The 25,336-nt window shown below is 45.6% G+C and overlaps 1 protein-coding gene across 8 annotated transcripts in view; it reads left to right on the top strand.

The window, feature by feature from the left end:
* The window catches only part of LOC126248162 (inositol hexakisphosphate and diphosphoinositol-pentakisphosphate kinase), a 585,218-nt gene that overhangs the window by 255,375 nt on the left and 304,507 nt on the right, over positions 1-25,336 (top strand). For all 8 annotated transcript variants that reach the window (XM_049948910.1, XM_049948915.1, XM_049948911.1 and 5 more), the window contains exon 4: positions 5,350-5,490. In XM_049948910.1, coding sequence (XP_049804867.1) covers positions 5,350-5,490 — 141 coding nt within the window. The remainder of the gene's footprint in view (positions 1-5,349; positions 5,491-25,336) is intronic.

The raw sequence follows: 25,336 nt of genomic DNA on the forward strand, positions 1-25,336 counted from the left end.
TGCTTTCTTCAGGTAGAGTTTCCAAGCCTCCCTAATGAGACTGCAAAAATGCTGCAGTATTTTGATTGACACATTTGCGTGAAAGACCTTTATTTGATATATCTAAAAACAAAGATGATGTGACTTACCAAATGAAAGTGCTGGCAGGTCGACAGACACACAAACAAACACAAACATACACACAAAATTCAAGCTTTCGCAACAAACTGTTGCCTCATCAGGAAAGAGGGAAGGAGAGGGAAAGACGAAAGGATGTGGGTTTTAAGGGAGAGGGTAAGGAGTCATTCCAATCCCGGGAGTGGAAAGACTTACCTTAGGGGGAAAAAAGGACGGGTATACACTCGTGCGCACACACACACATATCCATCCACACATATATAGACACAATCAGACATATTTAAAATTTTTTGATCATTGGTTAATAACATAAAATATCTGACAAATAGCAAAGCATGTTTTAAATGTGATTTAAAAAATCATTTCTCCTGGACATCTCCTTCTGTTCTGTTGATGTGAGTTTCTACTTAAAACTGGTAGCAAAAAAATGAACATTGTAATTGTGTAAGAAAGACTAAAAATAATAATATGTTCAATAATGTTAACACTATTCTCGTATACATATCATGTAAACTGACTCATTCTGCATCATTTCAATAAAAGAACCATTAAAATGATCCATGGAACATGTAGCTAGCTAGCTAGCTAACTAACTAACTAACTCTCATGTACATCCAGGGTCCTCATGTGAGCCAGCTGTCTGGCTTTTTCGGTCCTAGTGATGAGGTGTTTCACGTAGTGATCCTACGCATTGTCTAGTTGAAATGGGAATAGCATATTCATTGCTGTTGCAGCATTGCAACAGTGGAGTAGAAAGAATGGGGTGAGGCCTGTAATGTCTTCATTTGCTGTGTTGTATGTGAATGACAAGATGGGCAGTATTGTATTCCAGTCTCTCTGTTCAGCATCAGTAAACATCAAGAGCATACCTGCCAGTGTCTTATTCAAGCGTTCTGTGAGGCCATTCATCTGTGGGTGGTAGGCAGTGTGAAATTACCTCTAATACTAGTCTCTACTGGAAAACTTTTCTACAATAAGAAGTCATCACACAGGGTGCTCCGTGCATCAGAATGGTGTTTTCCACAATAAGCTTTGTAATTTCTGGAGCTTCAGAAGTCGGAAAGGTTTAGTGACAGCATAGCAAGTGAGGTAGTCAGTGCAGACTGTTATCCCCCAATTCACATTTGTCGAATTTGGGAAGCTGCCCAAGAGATGAATTCCATTTTGGTGGAATGGTACCACTGCAGGGGGGGATTGGACCCAGGATGCCCCAGAGGTAATTGTGGCATGTGCTTCTGTCTTTACCATTGCTTACAATGGCACAGTTCCACTCCGTCTTCCCTCATGTGGGCCATCCTCCGACAGCTCTCTGGGACCCAGGTCGATTCCCCAATTTCCAGCCTGACAGTAGCAGATGATGTCATAGTGGACCCTATTGCTATCTCAAACATCTTCGGCCACTGTTTTGCGGAGATTTTGAGCAGCTGCTTCCACTATCACCCTGCCTTCCTCCATCGGAAATGAGTGGAAGAGGCACGGGTGATACCCTTCTCTTCTCAGAATCGTGAGTGCTACAATGCTACCTTTACTATGAGGGAGCTAGATCATTCTCTCACTTCATCCTGATCCTCCATCACAGGACCGGCCGATGTTCACATTCAGATATTGCAGAAACTTTCTCCTGCAGGCAAGCACTTTCTGCTTCATACGTACAACCGCATCTCGGCAGAAGGCATGTTTCCCAGATGCTGGCATGAAGCCAATGTCATACCCATATCTAAGCTTGGTAAGGACAAACACATTCCTTCTAGTTACCATCCCATTTCTCTCACCAGCTGTGTTTGCAAGGCTATGGTACATATGAATCATGCACGACTGGTATGGTGGTTCAAGTCCCGTAATTTATTAACCACTGCACAGTGTGGATTTTGAGTACACCGTTCTGTAGTTGACCATCTCATCACTTTGTCCACCCATGTCGTGAATGGTTTTCTGCAGAAATCCCAGACTGTGACCATGTTTTTCAATTTGGAGAAAGTGTACAACACCTGGTGGAGGACTGGTATCCTCTGTACTCTCTACACTTGGGGCTTCCGTGGCCATATTTTTGAAAGACTAAGTTTTCAAGGTCCGTGTGGTTTCTGCCTTGTTGGACGCCTTCATCCAAGAAAACGATTGCCTCAGCGTTCTGTCCTCAGTGTCGTCCTCTTTGCTGTTGCTGTAAGTCCTACAATGGTCCGTCTCCTGACTGGCATCTCTAGCTCTCTCTTTTCGTTGATGATTTTGCGATCTATTGCAGTTCTCCATGGACCTGTCTCCTTGAGCGGCATCTTCAGCAATGTCTCGACTGTGTATATGCAATGGAGCATTGACAATGGCTTCCATTTTTCCACTAACAAAATCGACTTTATGAATTTCTGGTGGCGCAATTAGTTTCTTTCACCATCTTTACGTCTTGGGCCTGTTGCTCTTCCATTTTTTGAAACTACAAAATTCTTGGGGCTCTTTCTTGATCCTCCCATGTTTCTTACCTGGCCACCCACTGTATGAGGTTCCTCAATGTCCTACGTGTTCTCAGTGATACTTCCTGGGGAATAGAGCAGACCATCCTCCTCAATTTGTACTGGTCCCTTGTCCATATGAAACTATACTATGGGTGTTTCGTGTATGCATCTACACATTCATTTCTCGTATGCCGTCTCAATACTATCCACCATCGTGGCATCCGTTTGGCCACTGGCACCTTTTACTCTAGCCCAGTTGAGAGTCTGTATGCAGTGGTTGCTGAACTATCACTGTTAAACCACTGTGGCTTTCTTCTCAGTAGATATGCGTGCTGTTTTTCTGCCATACCTGGCCACCGATCCTATGCCTCCTTCTTTGACGACTCCTTTGCTTGCCAATATGGGGCATGTCCCCCTTCTCTATTACCTCCTGGAGTTCGCTTTTGGCTCTTGCTGTAGCAGCCTAACTTCACACTACCTGCCATTTTCCTGATAGGTCTGAACCCTTCACCACTTTGGCTTTATGTGGCAGCCTGTGTACACCTTGGCCTTCATTCCTTCCCTCAGGACACTACTCTAGCTTTACTCTATCACCGTAAGTTTCACGACCTTCGCATGGAACTTCGAGATAGTACCTTTGTGTACACTGATGGCTCTCAGCCTGACTGCCATTTTGGGTGTGCCTTCATCATTGACACCGATGTTTTTCGGTATCAGCTTATAGGACACTGCTCAGTATTTACAGCAGAGCTCTTCACCCTGTAGCAGGCCATGCTGTACATCTGACAAAACAGGCTTTTCAATTGCATCATCTGCCCCGACTCTCTCAATGCCCTTCAAAGCCTCTGTGTGCTGTACACCATCCATCCCTTAATGCAACGGTTCCAGGAAAGCTGTTGCTTGCTTGATCTTGATGGAGCCACTGTGATGTTTATGTGGGTTCCTGGTCACATCAGTCCGACAGGAAACAAGGGTGCTGATGCAACTGCCAAGGCTGTTGTCATCGTACCTCAGTCCGCTAGTTCTTCCATTCCCTCTGATGGTCTCTGTGTTTCCGTCTGTCAGCAGGTGGTGTCACTTTGGCATCATCACTGGTCCTCCCTTCATGGGAACAAGCTGCGGGGAATTAAGCCTCTCCCAGCAGCTTTTACGACCACCTCTTGGCCCTCTTGCCGTGAAGAGATCATTTTAGCTAGGTTGCGTATTGGGCACTTTCTTTTTAGCTATCGCCATTTGTTAAGTGATGTTCCCCCACCACTTTGTGCTCATTGCAGTCAACCTTTCATGGTTCATCTTTTCCTGATGGAATGCACTTTTTTTTAACCTCTTACGTTCTCATTTGTGTTTGCCGTCTGAGTTACCGGCTGTTTTAGCGAATGGTGCATGGGCTGTCAATCACGTTTTTCTTTTTATCCATCATAGCAATATGGCGAAGGACATATAATCTTTAGTTCAGGACCTCAGTTTCTGTATAGTATATTTTATAGACCTTTCTCCATGTCCTTGTTTCTAGCTGACTTTCCTTCCTTCGATTGGTATTGACATGTAGTCATTTTTAACTCCTCTTCTGTCTTTGTTTTCTACAGTTCTGACATGGGTGCACATGACCCTGCACACTAAAACAAAACAAACATAGAAAAATGTTATTACAAAACCTCTCAGACCATGATACAGTTCCTGTTGTTAAATATTGATACTGAACAAAATATAAAATCTATTAAGTCTAAATTCAAGAGAATATTCAGTAGGCCAAAAACTATGATAGAACACTGCTCAAAGACATGAAGTGGAATGATGTATGCATTCTCCTGACACGAATTAAAAATACATCACTTTAGTAATAAAATTATATGAATGTATGGTGTCTGTTCTTTCAGACATGTCCAACACCACATATTCTTATAACTGATTTTCAACAATGGGCAATGAATTCATGACCTACATTGCAGATGCACATTTATGTTCAACCCCCAGTGGGAATCTAAAATTAACAAGCATGGATGGGGAGGCAGCATTAGGTGGGAATGTGAGTTGGCCAGGGAGCATGCCAAGATAGTCCACAAATTTGTGATAAACACTGTGGCCAGATGGCACAGTGCTTAATGCAACTCCCTAGTAAGCAGGAGATCCTTGTTTCAAGTCCGAGTGTGACACATTTTCACTTGTTGCTGCTGATTCCGCATAAAGTCACAATGCAGCTGATATCATTAGTACCTTCCTTTTCCTTTCCTTTATCCCCCATCCACCTTCAATTTACATAATTAGTAATGCTTGTTGATTATGTTGTCATTGCTGCTGCAGAAAATTTAGATGTATTGTGCATATAGTTACTATTATCAGCATATTTTATCATATGTCAATGGTAGTCAACTTGCAGTCAAATTTTTATTCTTGTTTTAGTTTATGCTATGTGAGCTAGTAGCATGGTGTCAATGGAGGGGAAAACTTCATTTGGGGACATCTATGTCTAAACTAATTATTGACGTCAGTGTCAGATAGTAAAAGATAGTAAAAGTAAAAAGTAATGCCAATTTAACATGGGAAAATATTTAGTGTGTTGACACTGAATGTTAAGCGGAACTAATACAAGAAGGAAATGTGATTTTTTAAGCCGTGTCTGTATGTTTGTCTGATACAGTCATTTGATATCTACCAGTGTGTTAACATGCTGTTTTTTTGCAAGAAGTGCATGCTTTTGCTTTCCAATGCTGTTATTTATTTATGATGATCTTTATTCTGAAGGTTGAAACTGTGCTAATTATGCTTTCTTGTTCTTTATTTCTTACAGACATCTGTGGAACTTTGGCCAAAGTGTGACTGTCTTATTTCCTTTCATTCGAAGGGTTTTCCATTGGATAAGGCTATTCAATATGCTAATTTAGTAAAACCCTTTATAATTAATAATCTGCATATGCAATATGATATACAGGTGAGTCACTGCCATTCTCTATAATTGTGTGTTGAGTCTGTTTAACAATATTTTTTTTCCCTCTTGTAGGAGAATTTCCCATTGTGTAGGACTGACAAAGACTTCTGACATTTCTCATGGACAGAATGACAATTAAACCTCTTCAGTCTTTTGATGTTATTTGAACAGTTGTCAGTTCTCCTATCTTGCCAAGGAACCTGAGAGCTCTTCATTCATCATTTCTTTTCTATTACATCTCTGCAGCTTGTCTCTCTTTGACAAAATATTTGACATAACTCTGGTGTTTAACTTGAATTCAAAGTATATCTTCTATACACCACGAATTGCACTAGAAATGTTGACTTGCCAAAACCAGTTTTCAGATTAATAACTCATTGTCAGTGATGTATTATGTACCTCTGTAGCAGTGACATGTTTAACTTCGTAGGATGTGAACAGGAATATCTATCAAAACTGGATGTATAACTGCAGCTGTGTGAGCTTGCCATTCAAAGAACATTTGTATTATGTTGCAATTTTATTGGTCCTGTAGGCTACAAAAACAGCTTATGAATAAGAGACAGGCCAAGTCAATTTATATGTTTACAGGTGAACATGATTTCGCGCATACATATTAAAAATTATAAATAATATGCTACTAACATTTAAATATGCTTTAATGGAGTAAAGGCAGTGATGCTGTAAATATGACTTCAAAGATTGTCCAAAGCTTTTGACCTGATTATTTGTCTTGTGTTTTGGGAAGTTTATAATAACTTCAACTCGCATATGGAAAGTATCATTTTAGAACACCAGTGTTCTGATTTGGTTCATTTGCAAGGTTTTGTTCTATTTCGGTAATGTGATAGTGAATATCACAGTTTGTTTGCAAACTACTGTCCATAGATATTTTATTTATTTTAAAGTTTCCATAATGTAAATATGTGATAAAGGAGAAATGTCTACATCTACATTTACATCCATACTCCACAAGCCATCTGACGGTGTGTGGTGGAGGGTACCTTGAGTACCTCTGTTGGTTCTCCCTTCTATTCCAGTCTCATATTGTTCGTTTACCAGAGATCTTTGATAATGCTTTACAGGAGTCTCCAAGTTTGCATCCACATACGATTTTAATGGTCCTTTTTTACATTTTGAATGTGCTGCTTTAGAGTGTGCCCATAATGTGTCCTCATGTTGGAGGTGAGAATGAAGGTAGACATGATATGTACTCTTTCTGTTTTCTCAGTACAGCTGAATTTTAGTGGGCAAAGTAGGTAGCAGATCATCTCAGTTTTATGTAACATATAGTATACGCTTATTCCATTTTACATTGTTTTGCAGCCATAATCCTATCAATTTTGTTTCTGTACTGTTGCCAACTGGTTCATCATTGATGGAGAGAAATGAGATGTACACTCTTTGACATAAAACCTGGCAGGCTGCCACAATGTCTGTGTCCTTGCTGATTGCGACATGGGACTAATATATGGCCACACTGATAATGCTCTCTGGCTATCTGCACAATCTGGCAACACTGTAGGATGTGGCAGTTTCTGGGGGAAGTCTTGTCTTCTATTGGAGCTGTTGTGTGATTTCAGTGTCCATGGTGTAGTAGTAAAATCACGTGTTTTTTGAAAACAGTGTGTGCCAGTTGAGACAGATCGTTGTCTAAATTTTTATAGTGCCTTCCATCTGAATACTGAAGTCTTGGGTGTAATGATAGCACAACCACAAACCACTTCACTTTCTGACACACCAGTAATAACAGTTCCATCCAATAACATTTTTTTTTTGACAGATTTCTTGGCAGACTATCTGCCTGTGTCACATGCACGAGAGCTCACCAGAGCCCATTAGCTGGGAACTGGTAGTGGCTGCACTGCTGTCCCTTGCCCTTTGCCCCCCTGCGGGTTCAGGGGTTAGAATAGGCCTGCGGTATTCCTGCCCGTCGTAAGAGGCGACTAAAAGGAGTCTCAAATGTTTCGGCCTTATGTGATGGTCCCCTCTCGGGTTTGACCTCCATCTTTCTAAATTATTCCGAAGAGCGAGCCAATTGGGGAAGGGCGCACTGTATCCGTCGTGCATTGAGACCTTTAGCCGGCTTTTTCGGCGTTGCAATGGTGTCCCACTCGTTTTCCATCTCTTGGGCGAGGATACGTCCCTGGGTACGATTACCACGCTGCACTCTGCAGTGTTGCTTTTAACTGCAACGGCGACCTTGGACTTTCTTGCACCTAAGATCCAGCACGGTAGCCAGTCTGTTGTGGTGGGGCCGCCATGTACCCTGTTGGTTGTAGCCCCCTGACAACACAGGGATCGCTCTACTGATGCCTGCGCCGTTAACTCCCCATGTATGCCAAGGAGTAGATGCCCATCTCCCTGGGGCATCAGGACTCCCGGCAATGGCCATCCTGCCAGGTGGCTATTGCTGCGGCTGGGTGGCGCCCGTGGGGAGGGCCCTTGGTCGGAGTAGGTGGCATCAGGGCGGATGACCCGCAATGAAGCGTGGTACATCATCTCTCGCTGGTGGGCCTCCACCAGCAGTCTCTAAGCGATCGAGGTCTAACCTCAACGGCAGGAAATACGAACCACGATCATTTCCCTCCCTGGCCACTCCATGGGAGGACCGTATGGCAAATGAAGGCAGTGGAGAATATTCACCCCGGTTCTTTGTGTGTACGCAAGTTGATGGGGAATCGTTTATGTCAACCAAGCCCCAGTTTTTTGTGGAGCATTTAGAGGACAAGTTCGGTGAGGTGGAGGGCTTGTCCAAAATGCGCTCTGGTTCAGTACTCATCAAAACAGCATCCTCTGCCCAGTCACGGAGGTTGCTCAATTGTGACAAGTTGGGGGATGTTTCCGTTAGCATCACGCCGCATAAGAGTCTCAACATGGTCCAGGGTATTATATTCCACAGGGATCTTCTTCTGCAGTCCGACGATGAACTACGTGCCAACCTAGAACGACGAGGTGTTCACTTCGTCCGGCGCGTCCATCGGGGTCCGAGGGATAATCAGGTAGCCACCGGTGCCTTCATTTTGGCCTTCGAAGATGATGTTTTACCCGAAAAGGTCAAGGTGATGGTTTACCGTTGTGATGTGAAGCCATATATCCCTCCTCCGATGCGGTGTTTAAAGTGCTGGAAGTTCGGGCACATGTCATCTCGCTGTACATCCGGCATCACATGTCGAGATTTTGGACGTCCTTCGCATCCCAATACTCCATGTGCTCCGCCTCCCATCTGTGTTAACTGCGGAGAACACCATTCACCCTGCTCACCGGACTGTCGGATCTTCCAGAAGGAAAGGAAGATAATGGAATATAAGACCTTGGACCGCCTGACCTACACCGAGGCAAGGCGGAAATATGAGCGGCTACATCCTGTGCCCATGACGTCTACCTATGCCGTTGCTGCAACACCGGTTCGAACCTCTACAGTGTCGTCACCTACAGTTCGATCTCAGCTCTGTCAGAATTCACCGGCCCCCTTGGTTGTGGGGGGCACTTCACTCCCTGTTGCTCCTGCTCCATCTACTTCAGGAGCAACACCACCCCAACCACCGGGGACATCTGTTCCCCCTTCCCACCCGAAGAAGCGTGAGCCTTCTTCGGCTCCTCTCGCCCGGAAGGGGTCCCTTGGGGCCCTCCCATCCCAGGCTTTGCCCAGTGCCAAAGCGGACACCCGCAAGTATCTCAAACAACCACTGGTCGCTGGTTGTAGGGCGTCATGGTCGTCTTCAGTCCCTGAGACTGACCCAGTGAGGCCTTCCCAGCCAGAACCACCTAAGGCACAGCGCGCAAAGCAGTCCAAGGAAAAGGCTCCCAAGCATCCTGACATTGTGGTGGCACTTGTCCCACTGCAACCTTCTCACTCTGCGTCCGAAGATGAGGTGGAGATTCTGGCGTCCGCTGAGGACCTGGATCCCGCCAGTTCCTCAGACTCAATGGATGGCTGTTGTACAGGTGGTGACTCAGTAGCAGCAGTGGCCCAGGAGGCGTAATCTGCCTCCCCAGTCCCTTCACGCCTTTCCCATCCATGGACAATACCATCCTCCAGTTGAACTGCAGCGGTTTTTTCCACCATCTAGCTGAGCCCCGCCAACTTATCAGCCTTCACCCTTTCTTCTGCATTGTACTTCAGGAAACTTGGTTTCCAGCAATGCGAACCCCCGCCCTCCGTGGCTATCGGGGTTATTATAAGAACCGGGCAGCTTATGAAAGGGTGTCTGGTGGCATCTGCATATATGTCCTTACTCTCTTCACAGCGAGTTTGTACCTCTACAAACAGCTTTAGAGGCTGTCGCTGTTCGGGTGTGGACGCCACAGGCTGTTACCGTCTGCAGTCTTTACCTTCCACCGGATGGTGCTGTCGCGCAGCATGTCCTGGCTGCTCTGATAGCCCAATTGCCGCCACCTTTCTTGCTACTGGGCGACTTCAACGCCCATAACCCTCTGTGGGGTGGGTCAGTGGTGACAGGTCGAGGTGCCACCATTGAGCATTTTTAGCACAGCTCGATCTTTCGCTTTTGAATGATGGTTCCTCCACACACTTTAGCGTGGCGCATGGCACGTACTCCTCCATTGACCTTTCCATCTGCAGCCCTAGCCTCTTACCGTCTGTCCAATGGCGAGTGCATGACGACCTGTGTGGTAGTGACCACTTTCCGATCCTTCTGTCACTGCCACCATGTCACTCTTCTGGGCGCCCCAGCAGATGGGCTATGAATAAGGCTGACTGGGACTTGTTTTCCTCCACTGCTGCTATTGAGCCTCTCTCTTGTGATGACATTGATGTGGTGGTTCAATCGGTCACCACCGGCATCGTTACTGCCGCAGAATCTGCCATTCCCCGTTCTTCTGGGTCCCCTCAGCGGAGGGCTGTGCCTTAGTGGTCGCCTGAGATCGCTGAAGCGATTAAAGATCGCCGGCGGGCGCTCCAGCGTCACAAGCGATATCCCTCCATAGACCACCTTATCGCGTTCAAACGGCTGCGTGCGCGGGCCCGCCTCCTTATCCGCCAAGGCAAGAAGGAATGCTGGGAGCGGTATGTGTCCACCATTGGCCTCCATGTCACTCCATCACAGGTCTGGGCCAAGATTCGACGCGTCTACGGCTATCAGACCCCTGTCAGCGTCCCTGCGCTCTCACTGAGTGGAGCGGTTTGTACTGACTCCGACGTCATTGCCACCCGCTTAGCAGAGCATTTTGCTCTGAGTTCCGCTTCTGCGAACTACCCCCAGGCCTTCCGCTCCATCAAAGAGCGGATGGAACGTCGGAGCCTTTCTTTTCACACCCACACTTCTGAATCCTACAATGTTCCATTCAGTGAGGGGGAATTTCACAGTGCCCTTGCCACTTGCCCTGATACCTCTCCCGGGCCAGATCACATCCACTGTCAGATGCTGAAACACCTTTCAGTGGACTGCAAGCGACGCCTCCTCGACCTTTACAACCGTCTCTGGGTCGAGGGTGAGTTTCTGTCGCAATGGCGGGAAAGCATTGTCATCCCCGTTTTGAAACCGGGCAAGAGCCCTTTGGAGGTGGACAGCTACCGCCCCATTAGCCTCACCAATGTTCTTTGCAAGCTTCTCGAATGGATGGTGAGCCGGCGCTTGAATTGGGTACTGGAGTCTCGGGGCCTTCTGGCTCCATCTCAGGGTAGGTTCCATAAAGGCCGCTCCGCCGCCGACAAACTGGTGAGCCTGGAGTCGGCCATCCGTACTGTCTTTGCCCACCGTCAGCACATAGTCGCTGTCTTTTTTGACATGCGGAAGGCGTACGATACGACATGGCGTCATCACATCCTTTCTACGCTTCATGGATGGGGTCTTCGGGGCCCTCTGCCGATCTTTATCCGCAATTTCCTGTCGTATCGTACCTTCCGCGTGCAAGTCGCAGCCTTATATAGTTCCTCCCACGTCCAGGAGAACAGCGTGCCACAGGGTTCTGTTTTAAGTGTCTGCCTGTTTTTAATAGCCATTAACGGGCTCGCTGCGGCCGTGGGAAGTTCTGTCTCCGCTTCACTGTATGCTGATGACTTCTGCCTTTACTACAGCTCTATTGGCATTGCAGCTGCTGAACGTCAGCTACAGGGCGCAATCCGCAAGGTGCAGTCCTGGGCTGTAGCTCATGGGTTCCAGTTTTCGGCAGCCAAGACCTGCGTTATGCATTTCTGCCGGCGACGTACTGTCCACCCGGAGCCGCAGCTTTCTCTTAACGGCGAACTTCTTTCAGTGGTGGAATCACACAGGTTTTTGGGGGTGGTTTTCGATGCCTGGTTGACTTGGCTGCCTCATATCCGGCAGCTCAAACAGGCGTGTTGGCGGCATCTCAATGCTCTGCGATGTTGGAGCCACACCCGCTGGGGCGCCGACCGATCTACCCTGTTACGGCTCTACCAGGCTTTAATCCAGTCTCGTCTGGATTATGGGAGCCTGGCTTATGGCTCAGCTTCCCCATCTGCGTTGCGGGTGCTGGACCCAATCCTCCATAGCGGGATATGCCTTGCCACTGGTGCTTTCCGCACCAGCCCTGTGGACAGCATACTAGTGGAGGCAGGTGTCCCTCCACTGCGGTTACGATGCCAACAATTACTGGCTGCTTATGCTGCCCATGTTTTTAGCTTGCCCGGGCATCCAAATTACCATGTCCTGTTCACGCAGTCAGTCGTCCATCTGCCAGACCGTCGGCCCCGGTCGGGTTGTCTGATCGCCGTACGCGTCAAGGAGCTTCTCTCCGGGCTTGGGTTTTTCCCGGGCACCTCTGCGTACACCCCTGTGGTGTGTTCCTCGCCCTTGCCTTCGGCTCGACTTGGCACAGGGCTCGAAGGACTCAGTCCCTCCAGAGGCCTTCCACCGCCGCTTTTATTCCATCCTGGCCATGTATCAGGGCTCTGGAATTGTTTACACTGATGGTTCAATGGTTGCTGATCGTGTCGGGTATGCGCTAACTCTAGGGGACCATTCCGAACAACATTCCTTGCCGGATGGCTGCAGCGTTTACACTGCTGAGCTGGTTGCCATCTTTCGTGCCCTAGAGTATATCCGCTCCTGCTCAGGTGAGTCCTTCGTTATCTGTAGCGATTCCCTGAGCGGTTTACGAGCTCTCGACCAGTGTCTCCCTCGTTCTCGTCTGGTGATGGCTATCTATGAGTCCCTGCATACTCTTGCGCATTGCGGCCGCTCTGTGGTCTTCGTGTGGACCCCAGGCCATGTTGGGATACCTGGCAATGAGAATGTTGACCGCCTGGCGAAAGAGGCCACTAGTAAATCATCTCTGGAGATTGGCCTCCCGGAGACTGATTTGCGGGCAGTCTTACGCCATGAAGTTCTTTCGGTTTGGGACGCTGAATGGTGCAATCTGCCCACGCCCAACAAACTCCGTCCAATCAAGGTGACGACGACTGTGTGGCTGTCGTCCATGCGGGTCTCCCGCAAGGAGTCTGTTGTCCTCTGCCGGCTGCGCATTGGGCACACTCGGCTTACGCACGGCCACTTATTGCGCCGTGAGGACGCGCCTCTATGTCGCTGCGGCTCCGTTTTCTCTGTGGTCCTTATTTTATTGGAGTGTCCGCATTTAGCTGTGCTCAGGCAGTCGTTCGCACTGCCTGACACGCTCCCTGCCCTTTTAACAGATGACTCTGCTGCGGCTGACTTAGTTTTACGTTTTATTCGGGCCGGGGTTTTTTATCATTTAATCTAAGTGTTTCTGTTTTATCTTACAGTTTTGTGTTGATTCTGGCCTTTGGCCTCTGGTTTTAAACTGATTTTTTAATGTGTTTCAAGTGGTTGGCTTTTCCTTTTTTATTTCTACGGTCAGCCAACCACCGTCACACTCTGTGTGGTTTTAGTTCGTTTTGTCTGGTCTTTGTCTCAGTTTCTCTTGTTCTGTGTCGTCTGTGCTCTCTTCTGTTAATCGTTTTTATTCTCTGTGGTTGTTTTTAGTACTTGGAAAAAGGGACCGATGACCGTAGCAGTCTGGTCCCTTTAATCCCACAAACCAACCAACCAACCAACCAACCAACCTTGCCCTTTGTCAAAAGCACCAGCTACCACTCATCACTCTGGATATTATAAAATGCATTACTGTTGTTGAGGGATCCTCCACAAAAAATGTCGATGATTTGTATTTTGAACTCAATAGTAACAGAGGCAGCCAATCTGTTATAATATGATGAATATTGTATTACACTAATGTGTTAGACAGGAGTATGGTTCAAAATTAATTATATACTCTGGTGTCCAAAATTAAAGCAACAAACTACTATTACCCTGTTCTGAGTCTAATTCACGATACGATCATACAAACTGTCAACAGATGTCCATACGATTGTCTCCTGCACGGAAGATGGAATTCTGGTCAACGGACAACCACACCGACGATGACGTCATGGCAACTGTCAAATGGGATGTTCATTTCCAGGTAGTCTGACATCTGCAGTCATTGTGTACACAGTCGCAGGAGATCCAATATGGCACAGAGAAGATGCCTACCAGGTTCTCTGTGGTGGAGCGCCATGGGAAGAATGGAAGCAGAACAGTCGCAAACTGATGTGGCCCGATGGCTTATTATGAATTGTTCTGTTGTTTTTCAGATGTGGTGACAGTTTATTCAGATCAAAACTGTATCCCAAAGACCAGGGCAGGGCTGGCCATGTGTAACATCAGTAAGAGTGAACCGTTATTTGGCTATAAGGGCATGTCAATATTGGCTTATTACTGCATGGCAACTGGCATCTGACCTTGCAGCATCCACTGGACATGTTATAGTGAGACAAACAGTGTACAGAAGGCTTCATCAGAGTGGCCTTTATTGTTGGAGACCTGCTGTATGTGTACCTTCAATGCGTCTTCACAGGAGGGAACGTCTAGAGTGGAATCGCCAACGTGCCACCTGGACCGTCGAATAATGGGCCAATGTTCTTTTCACAGATGAGTCCCGACTTAGGCTGGACAGTGATTCTTGATGGATTCATATCTGGAGAGAATGTGGAACATGATTTTTGGCCCCAACCATTATCGCATGAGTGATATTGAGGATGATCCCTAATGGTGTGGGCAGGGACTATGTTGACCTCTCACACCCCTCCTCATGATATTGTATGGTTAAATTGACAAGGTTTAACTGCTATCAGGTAACAAGATCTCGGGACCTCATGTGTGGTTGCGAGGTCATGTGGGTCCGGACTTCATATTGCTGGACGATAATGCTTGACCTCATAGAGCATGTTTGGTTGATGGTTTCTTGGAAATGGGATATATTTGCATGCATGGCGTGGCCTCCTTACTTTCTTATTCAAATAACATAGAACATGTCTGGGATGCACTAGGCACATGAGTTGCATCTCATCAGCATCCACCAACCACTCTCCAAGACTTGCGAGCAGCGCTGCAGGAAGAATAGGCGTTATTACCACAATGTGAGACTGATGACATCATTCATAGCATACCCCATCATTTTTCAGGCCTGTACTGCTGCCAGAGGGGGCCATACCCCATACTGAGCGCATTAACCAGTTGTCGGAAAGTGTGTGTAAATCCATTAAGTTGGAACAAAACGGGGAATATCTTTGTCTACTGATATGCGTGTTGCAGTTGTTTACATGGTGTATTTTTTATATTGTGTCTACTATACTATCACATGATTATACTATTTTGTGGCAAAATAAATGCAACTTCGCAAAATTTTGGTTTGTTGCTTTAATTTTCACATCGCTGTAGTTAGTGATCCAATCAGAATACCTCACTACATTGTTTAATGTTACAACATCCGGGCACATTAATGTGACCACCAGTCAAAAGCCTGAATAATCATGTTTTGGAGTGCGGACTGGTGTAAGATGTGCAGGAAATGTGTCAGTGAGGTTCTGGAAGGTACCAACAGAAATATGGTGCAATGCTGGTCCCAGTGCTAGTTTCTCAGTTGATGTTCTATGACACGGGCAGTCTGATCAAGTTGGTCACACAGACTGCCATTCGGGTTTTAATACCGGGAGTATGGTGGCCTTGGGAGTACAGTAGACTCTTTCTGGTGCTCTTTGAACCATGTACATACACAGCAAGCTGTGTGACACTTTGCCTTATCCTCCTGGTAGATGCTATCATGCTGAGGAGAAACAAATTGCATGTAGTGATGCACATGGTTCCCAATGTTGATCCATTATGCCTTCCAGAATGATGAGAACACCCAGGGAATGCCACAAAAACATTCCCCAGACCATAATGCTCCCTCAGCTGGCGTGGACCCTTTCGACAATTGTTGCATGGTGTTTGCTTTTAGATGTTGCACACTGTACTTGCTAATGGCCATCTGTCTGATGGAGCATAAAATGTGATTCATCTGAAATTCCAGCATTCATCATCAATAAACAGCAGTTATCATGGGTGTGTGAACTAGGCATGTGTTGCGGAGGCCCATAGCCGGCAACGTCCATGAAACAGTCATTGAGGAGAAACTGTTGATAGCCCTCTTTGTCTATGTGGGTGGTCAGTTGCTTGGCAGCTGAATGTTTATTCACCTGTACACAACTCTGTAACTGTCGTTCACTCGTGTCATCTACAACCAGTGGTGCACCAGAGTTGCTGCAGTGCCAGTTTTGGATAGCATCTTTTGCCATGCATGGTATACTTTCACCATAGTGGTACACAAACAGTTTACAAACTTAGCCATTTCGGAAATGTTTCCACCCTTGGCCCGAAAGCCAATGACCATCCCTGCCCTTTTGACGCCAGATAAGTTACTCCATTTCTCCATTACAACAACGACTGCACTGTTCTCCATGTATCCCCTGGACACATTTTATGCTTTCTTCAGTGTTAGTGCTGCCAGTGGCCATCTGTGATTGGTTACTGCATGTTGATGTGGGACATAGGTGGTGGTCACGTTAATGCAACTGAACCATGTGTTCTTAATGCTTTATATCTCATTTCTTTTCTTTTTGAACTGATTTCTTGTCAGGAATTTGTATGTTTTCATCAAGCCACAGTAACTGCTAAAGCGACTGCCTCAAGCGACTAGGTTCAGCAAACTTTTGCAATCAGAATAATTGCCAATTTTGAGAATATAGAAATTAGTAAGCTAACATACTTTGCATACTTTCACTCTCTGATGTCATACGGAATATTATTTTGGGGTAACTCAACATTTAGACAAAAAGAAAGTGGTTAGAAAAATGTGTGGGGTTCATAGTCACACATCTTGTAGGCATATTTTTAAAAGATTGGGAATTCTTACAACAGCCTCACAATACATCTACTCACTAATGAAATTTGTTCTCAACAACATGGACCAGTTTAAAAACAACAGTGACATTCATGATTATAATACCAGAAAAAAGAAAGACTTACACTATCCTTTGCTCAACCTATCTTTGGCACAGAAAGGGGTAAAATATGCTGCTATAAAAATTAACAGATGAAATAAGGTGTCTGACAGACAGCAGTAATAGCTTCAAAAATAAATTGAAATAATATCTCCTTGACAACTCCTTCTATACCATAGATGAATTCTTGAATAGGAATAAATAAATCTATAAATATAGTACACTCCTGGAAATGGAAAAAAGAACACATTGACACCGGTGTGTCAGACCCACCATACTTGCTCCGGACACTGCGAGAGGGCTGTACAAGCAATGATCACACGCACGGCACAGCGGACACACCAGGAACCGCGGTGTTGGCCGTCGAATGGCGCTAGCTGCGCAGCATTTGTGCACCGCCGCCGTCAGTGTCAGCCAGTTTGCCGTGGCATACGGAGCTCCATCGCAGTCTTTAACACTGGTAGCATGCCGCGACAGCGTGGACGTGAACCGTATGTGCAGTTGACGGACTTTGAGCGAGGGCGTATAGTGGGCATGCGGGAGGCCGGGTGGACGTACCGCCGAATTGCTCAACACGTGGGGCGTGAGGTCTCCACAGTACATCGATGTTGTCGCCAGTGGTCGGCGGAAGGTGCACGTGCCCGTCGACCTGGGACCGGACCGCAGCGACGCACGGATGCACGCCAAGACCGTAGGATCCTACGCAGTGCCGTACGGGACCGCACCGCCACTTCCCAGCAAATTAGGGACACTGTAGCTCCTGGGGTATCGGCGAGGACTATTCGCAACCGTCTCCATGAAGCTGGGCTACGGTCCCGCACACCGTTAGGCCGTCTTCCGCTCACGCCCCAACATCGTGCAGCCCGCCTCCAGTGGTGTCGCGACAGGCGTGAATGGAGGGACGAATGGAGACGTGTCGTCTTCAGCGATGAGAGTCGCTTCTGCCTTGGTGCCAATGATGGTCGTATGCGTGTTTGGCGCCGTGCAGGTGAGCGCCACAATCAGGACTGCATACGACCGAGGCACACAGGGCCAACACCCGGCATCATGGTGTGGGGAGCGATCTCCTACACTGGCCGTACACCACTGGTGATCGTCGAGGGGACACTGAATAGTGCACGGTACATCCAAACCGTCATCGAACCCATCGTTCTACCATTCCTAGACCGGCAAGGGAACTTGCTGTTCCAACAGGACAATGCACGTCCGCATGTATCCCGTGCCACCCAACGTGCTCTAGAAGGTGTAAGTCAACTACCCTGGCCAGCAAGATCTCCGGATCTGTCTCCCATTGAGCATGTTTGGGACTGGATAAAGCGTCGTCTCACGCGGTCTGCACGTCCAGCACGAACGCTGGTCCAACTGAGGCGCCAGGTGGAAATGGCATGGCAAGCCGTTCCACAGGACTACATCCAGCATCTCTACGATCGTCTCCATGGGAGAATAGCAGCCTGCATTGCTGCGAAAGGTGGATATACACTGTTCTAGTGCCGACATTGTGCATGCTCTGTTGCCCGTGTCTATGTGCCTGTGGTTCTGTCAGTGTGATCATGTGATGTATCTGACCCCAGGAATGTGTCAATAAAGTTTCCCCTTCCTGGGACAATGAATTCACGGTGTTCTTATTTCAATTTCCAGGAGTGTATATGCACTTTGTGCCATTTAAGGGAATGGGGGTAAATAATAGAAATATTAATCTTTAACTCTGCGTGCAATCATGTGCAGCATACAAATAGATTATCGTGACTGTCATGAGAATGCACGAATATGTTGGTGAGGATGGAAACAAGAAGGGACAGAGTTAACTAATTATTGATGACATGAAGTAATCAATTTGAGGTTTCAGTAGAGAAGAAACTGAAAATTATGTTCATTAAAACAGAAATTAAACTGTAGATGTGGGCAATGTGCAAGTGCAACTGTACACTGCTATACATTTTTCATAAAACATGAGGGGGAACATTACAAAAGCAATGAAGGATTTTTTTAAAAGTTGCCCATTCCTTGCTTTTGTAATGTTCCCTACTCTTGTTTTGACCCTAACTGATGTAAATAATCAAAATCCTTGTCACTGATGGTCCCTTCAAATCTTTCTAGCAACTTTTGGGGTGTGTGCTGTGACTTGGTGTTGGTAAAGCAGACCTCTGTTCCTGCTCCCATGAGGTACTGGATCCAGGTTGCCAGATAGCTTATGAATTGTATTTGAAATCAAAAGTCACAAGTGAAACGTGCACTTGATTATCTGGAATTACCATGTTAGAGTCTGTAGCTATGTAAATATAAGCAAGAAAAATGCTAATTCATCCATCACAATAACTCACTCAAACAACAGCAGAACAAAGTTATCCTATGTAGTCTTCCATATACAGTTGTAATATTACAACCAGTAGTTGAGACAGTGGTAAACCATGATCATGGTCACAAATTTGTAGCTATCCATAGCTTCAACTGTTGAGTAATATAAAGTGACATGAATTCCTCTGTTATCGAGGTGTTAAATCAACAGGAATCGTTACACAGTTCTGCCTGCATCACCGGTCTTCCATTGTTGACTTTCCTTATTGGGCTTTTCCTGTTGCTCTGAAAATGAGACACAAGGTAAATGTGTATATTCTGTCTAGGAAAACATCCAACATTCCATTCTTCCAGAAATACTGCTCATGTACATCATACCAAATACTGATGGGAGTGGACTGTATCTACTTCCGGTCTTGTGTCATACACAACTTGAATATTAGGAATACCACCAATACATTGAGACATTGTTGATAATAGACTAATACATCCATGCCATGGAATAAGAACTCACATTGTGGAGTCACAAGAAAAAACTGAACATATGACTGTTGAAGCACAAACAAAACATAAGAAATTGGCAAATGATGATAAACAAAATTCAGATTCGTGTCACTGACAGTTGCTTCAAATCTTTTCAGAAACTTTCTTTTGTTTTGCTGGTGATCTAATTTGGTATTTGTGAAGCAGATAACTATGACATCTCCTGCAAGGTTGCCAGGACACATACACTGACGGGGAAAAAAAATCACAACACCAAGTAGGAGTTGTGTAACAAACAAAAGTTGGTAGACTCGTTTCTACATTTCAAAGAGGATGTCTTTTAAAATTCGACTCCCACTTGTGACAGCAGCTCAATTAAAGTAGCTGATGTCGAACATTGGCGGTTGTCACATTAATGTGGCTGGACCATGTATAAAGCATTAATAACAACATTAAATGATGTAGTGAGGTATTCTGATTGGATCACAAAGTAATTATTAATGTTGAGCTATACTATGTCTTGCATATTAGTTTAATACAATACTAATCACATTAAAATGGGCTGTTGCCTCCATCACTATTGTGCACGAAATGCAGAGGATTGGCATTTTTTGTGGCGCATCACTCTATAACAGCAAAGCATTTTATACTATCCAGAGTGATGAGCAGAAGCTCGTGCTTTCAACAAAAGGTGAGGGAGTGCAGCACTGCTGCTGCAGCCTCTACAGGTTCGCAGGTAAGGGGCTCAGGTGAGCTCTGGTGCATGCATTGTTGGCAGGCAGAGTGTCTGCCAAGAAATCTGTTGCAAAAATGTTTTATTGGACAGAGCTATTGTACCCGGTGTGTCAAGAAGTGAAGTATATTGTAACTGTACTGCCATTACACTGATATCTTAAGTACTATGATGAAAGGCACTATGAAAATGTAGGCAACGAGTGGTCTCGACTGCCAGACGTTGCCTCGAGATGACGTGCAGTTTACCGCTGGACCATGGGTGTGGAAATTGCACAATAATTCTAACAGAAGACAAGACTTCCTCCAAAAACTGCCACAGCCTACAGTGTTGACAGATTGTGCAGGAAGCTGAGCTTGAGGTATTATTAGTGTGGCCACATTATTTTTAACATGTTGGTGATTTGCATTGGCCTGGACTCTACAGTGGCCAGCCAGGTTTTATGTCAAAGAGTATACGTATCTTTCTTCAGAGCATTATGAAATTCTAGTGTGATATACTATGTGATCAAAAGTATCCGGACACCCCAAAAAACATACATTTTTCATATTAGGTGCATTATGCTGCTACCTACTGCCAGGTACTCCATATCAGCGACCTCAGTAGTCATTAGATATTGTGAGGCAGCAGAATGGGGCGCTCCGCGGAACTCACGGACTTCGAGCATGATCAAGTGATTGGGTGTCACTTATGTCATACGTCTGTACCTGAGATTTCCACACTTCTTAACATCCCTAGGTCCACTGTTTCCAATGTGATAGTGAAGTGGAAATGTGAAGGAACATGTACAGCACCAAAGTGTACAGGCTGACCTCGTCTGTTGACTGACAAAGACCGCCGACTGTTGAAGAGGGTCATAATGTGTAATAAGCAGACATCTGCCCAGACCATTGCACAGGAATTCCAAACAGCATCAGGATCCACTGCAAGTACTATGGCAGTTAGGCGGGAGGTGAGAAAACTTGGATTTCATGGTTGAGCAGTTGCTCATAAGCCACATATCACGCCAGTAAATGCAAAACAACATCTTGCTTGGTGTAAGGAGCGTAAACATTGAGCAATTGAACAGTGGAAGAACGTAGTGTGGAGTGACGAATCACAATACACAGTGAGGCGAGCTGTGGCAGGGTGTGGGTATGGCAAATTCCCGGTGAAGGTTACCTACCAGCGTGTGTGGTGACAACAGTTATGGTGTGGTCATGTTTTTCATGGAAGGGATATGCACCCCTTGTTGTTTTGCATGGCCCAATCACAGCATAGGCCTACATTGATGTTTTAAGCACCTTCTTGCTTCCCACTATGAAGAGCAGTTTGAGGATGGCAATTGCATCTTTCAACACAATCGAGTACCTGTTCATAATGCAAGGCCTGTGGCAGAGTGGTTACGCAACAGTAACATCCCTGTAATGGACTGGCCTGCACAGAGTCCTGACCTGAATCCTATAGAACACCTTCGGGATGTTTTGGAATGCTGACTTCGTGCCAGGCCTCACCGACAGACATCAATACCTCTCCTCAGTGCAGCACTCCATGAAAAATGGGCTGCCATTCCCCAAGAAACCATCCAGCACCTGATTGAATGTATGCCTGCGAGAGTGGAAGCTGTCATCAAGGCTAAGGGTGGGACAGCACCATACTGAATTCGAGCATTACCAGTGGAAGGCACCACGAACTTGTAAGTCATTGTCAGCCAGGTGTCCGGAAACTTTTGATCATGTAGTGTAGGTTTCTTACTGTTTATTAAAAGCTGATTATTCTGTGCACAGTTCCTAAGCTGTTTTGTGATAGTGTTTACTAACTGGATTTATTCTTTCCCACTTTCCCCTTATAGTGGTATTGTGGCACCATCTGCAAATATAATCATTTTAAGAGGATCCACATTTAAGCTTAGATCATTAATGTACTAAAGGAACAGAAGTGGTCCCACTACAGTCCTTTGAGATACACCACATTTAATGGGATTATACTCTGAGAAGTGTTCAGAAATTGTTTGAAGGTTTACACAGGGTGCCTGATGCTTGCTATTTGCATATGATTGTTCAGAGGGAACTGATATCCAACTGTTGGACACACCCTGAATACTGTACTTGTCAAGCTTTGACAGCAAAATCAGAAGTTTTCGATAGGTTAGTAAATACTTGTGTTGATTCCTGTTTCATGTGTAACAGGCTTGGTAAAAATTCATGCACTCTTAAATGATAGTTATTATTGACTTCTTCTTTCTTGATACATGTTGTTTGTTATGTAGAATTTTGTTTTCATTTATAAATTCCATCAATTTGCCTTGCCAAACCTTTTCTAATATTTTTGAAATGCAAGAGGAAATTGTGATAGACCTATAGTTATTTACATTCTGTCTCCCACCTTCATGGAATTATGTGGAGTTTTCAAAAGCAAAGGTGTGAAACAACACTGTGGGTTTACTTAAAGTCTTAGTTAAAAATTAATCATCAGATGCCTGAGCACAACTGTCCCACTATTACACAAGCTAAAGAATTCCCTGTTCCCAGAATTCCTGTGGCTGTGAAAGGAACAAGTCCTCCATTGTGTCATTCTGTTTGGTGCCAGAGTTGAAGTGCTACACTTTGTGATATTTTTTTACTGTACCAAACACATGGAATTCACAGGGTGACATGTCCAGGCTATAGGGCGAATGCTCAAAATGCTCCCACTTGAACTCGACCATTACACTTTGTGTGACATTGGAGACATGTTGACGGGTGCTATAATGGAGCAGAATCCCTCCCTCCATGAGGAACCAGGGCCGTTTGCTCTTGATAGACATAGGTAGGCTATGGAGTGTCTCACAGTACATGTTACTGTTAATTGTTTTTCCATGCTCAAGGAATTTGATGAGTATTGGACGTCGGATCTCGATAAAGACAGTGAGCATCACCGTGCCTACTCAGGGCGCAGCTTTGTATTATTTAGGGGGAGGTGGTGACACACATTTCCACATCCCTAGATGTCTTGCTATGTTATCCCAAAGCAGCATATGCAAATTTCAGCTGGTTTGGTTGTTACAACATTTTGTACCTTTTCATTTGAACAGTTCTTAGACGTTTTCAGTGCATCGAGAAAAGTACCTGCTTGAAATGATCAGTCATTTAAGTGTATAAGTAGTTCAACTAGGTATGAACCACTTTTCTTTAAGATTGTTGCAGGGACAGCATCAGTGCCTGCATAGTTGGAATTTAGAAGTCCTTTTATTGGCTTTGCTACTTCAGATTGTGTGACAGTGCTGATGTACTTGTGCTCATCAAATACTACCTTGCCCAATGTCCTTCAGATTCCAAATCCACTGCCTCATTCCTCATACATCTTACCAGCTATATCCTGGCACACTACTACTTCTCCTTTGTTGAGAAGGTGTATAAACAAATCTGCAGCATAACTATAGACACTTGCTTGGCATCCTCGTTTGCCAACCTTCTTATGGGCCATCTAGAGGAAACCTTCATAGCCTCCTAAAACCCCATTGCTGATATCTTCATGATCTTGAACTCGAGGCTGAGACACCTTACCTTCATTACTCTAAAACCTCAACACTTTCTCTCCCATTCACTTCTCCTGGCTCTCCTTAACGAAACATGCTACCTTCCTGGACATTGGCATCCATCTGTCTAATGGCCCCATTCACACATCTGTCCTTATTAGACTTACTAACCCAAGTATGGGGGTTGCCAAGCTGGTTGGATTGTGTCATTGCGTAACATCACAAATTCATAGTCTTTTAGAGCCTTGTGGTGGCATACCTCTTGTGCAGAATGAGGAAGGCAAGGTGGTACAGGAAAGTGGGAGATGTGGCGGTTTACTTGCAAAACAAAGTCGGGCAAGTCAGGAGGCATAGTTGATGATTCTTGGAATACAGTCAGTGGGCAGGGAGAGTACTTTGCGGTTCAAAATTTCGGCAACTGATGCCCCAGCATTGCATTTGTAGGCCATATACTCTCTCAGGAGTACCCATGCCAGTGCCTCTGTCCAGCTTCCGCTGTGGCACATGAGACTTTTTAAGGTGTGATACCACTGTTCAGTGAGCCCATTGCTCTGTGGATGATATTCTGTTTGAAATTGATGGGTGTCACCCACGTTGTGCAGCTCAAGGAAAAGACGCAATTCAAACTGCCAACCTCGGTTGGTTGTTATAGACATGAGGTAACTGATGCTTTGTCTGTGGATTCTGCTGTAATGTCCTAAAGTGATACAGCTTCTACCCACCAAGTGATGCAGTCGGACACTGACAGGATCTACCAATAGCCATTGGAGATAAGTAGTGGACGCAGGAGATAGACATGCACATTCTGAAAACGTCCTTTTTGGACTTGAAAGCGACCTAGGGTGGCTGAGTGTGGCATAATACCTTGCTATTCTGTCACAGAATGTACACACATTTCCAGAGCTTACAATTCTTCTTCACACTAAGCCATACAAAGTGATATTTCACTGTTGGGTACTTGGTTAAGTGGCAGAAGCTGTTTCGTAAAGTGGACAGCTCCATTGTTACGGCCCGCAGAGGGGGCATGGCTCGTGCGTGACATCTGTGACAGAGTGCCCATTAGAAGTGTGAGTCAAAACACCATCATACAGATCAGGAACCAGTCAGAAGTTTCTAAGGAAGTCTCTGCTAAGTACTGGCTCACTAACATTTGCAACAATGGATGTCATCAAAACCCAGGTCCAGTGTGCAGGTCTTAGGTCCATAGAGTCAGATTATTGAGTCATTTGCCCTGCAAAGTTATGTGGCTGAACTGGCAGGCTTTGGGGATGGAGAAGAGGGCAGCGAAGTACTTACTTCTAATCCAGAATCAACAAGAAAGCATTGGCCACTGATGCGATCGAGAATGAAGAGTTCCCCCCCCCCCCCCCCCCCCCTTGATTAGAGTGAGGCAGGAGAGAGCCAACATCACCATTCCAAGGGTTTAGGCAGCATAGATATCCACCGCAATCCAGTGCACCTCTTGTGAGCTGTGCCTTAAGTTTCAGTAGTTGCATGGTGGACAACAGTTGCAAGCGGTGTCACCAAATCGTGTATG

This window comes from Schistocerca nitens, chromosome 3, assembly GCF_023898315.1.
Source record: "Schistocerca nitens isolate TAMUIC-IGC-003100 chromosome 3, iqSchNite1.1, whole genome shotgun sequence".
In the NCBI taxonomy this organism is placed as follows: Eukaryota; Metazoa; Arthropoda; class Insecta; order Orthoptera; family Acrididae; genus Schistocerca; species Schistocerca nitens.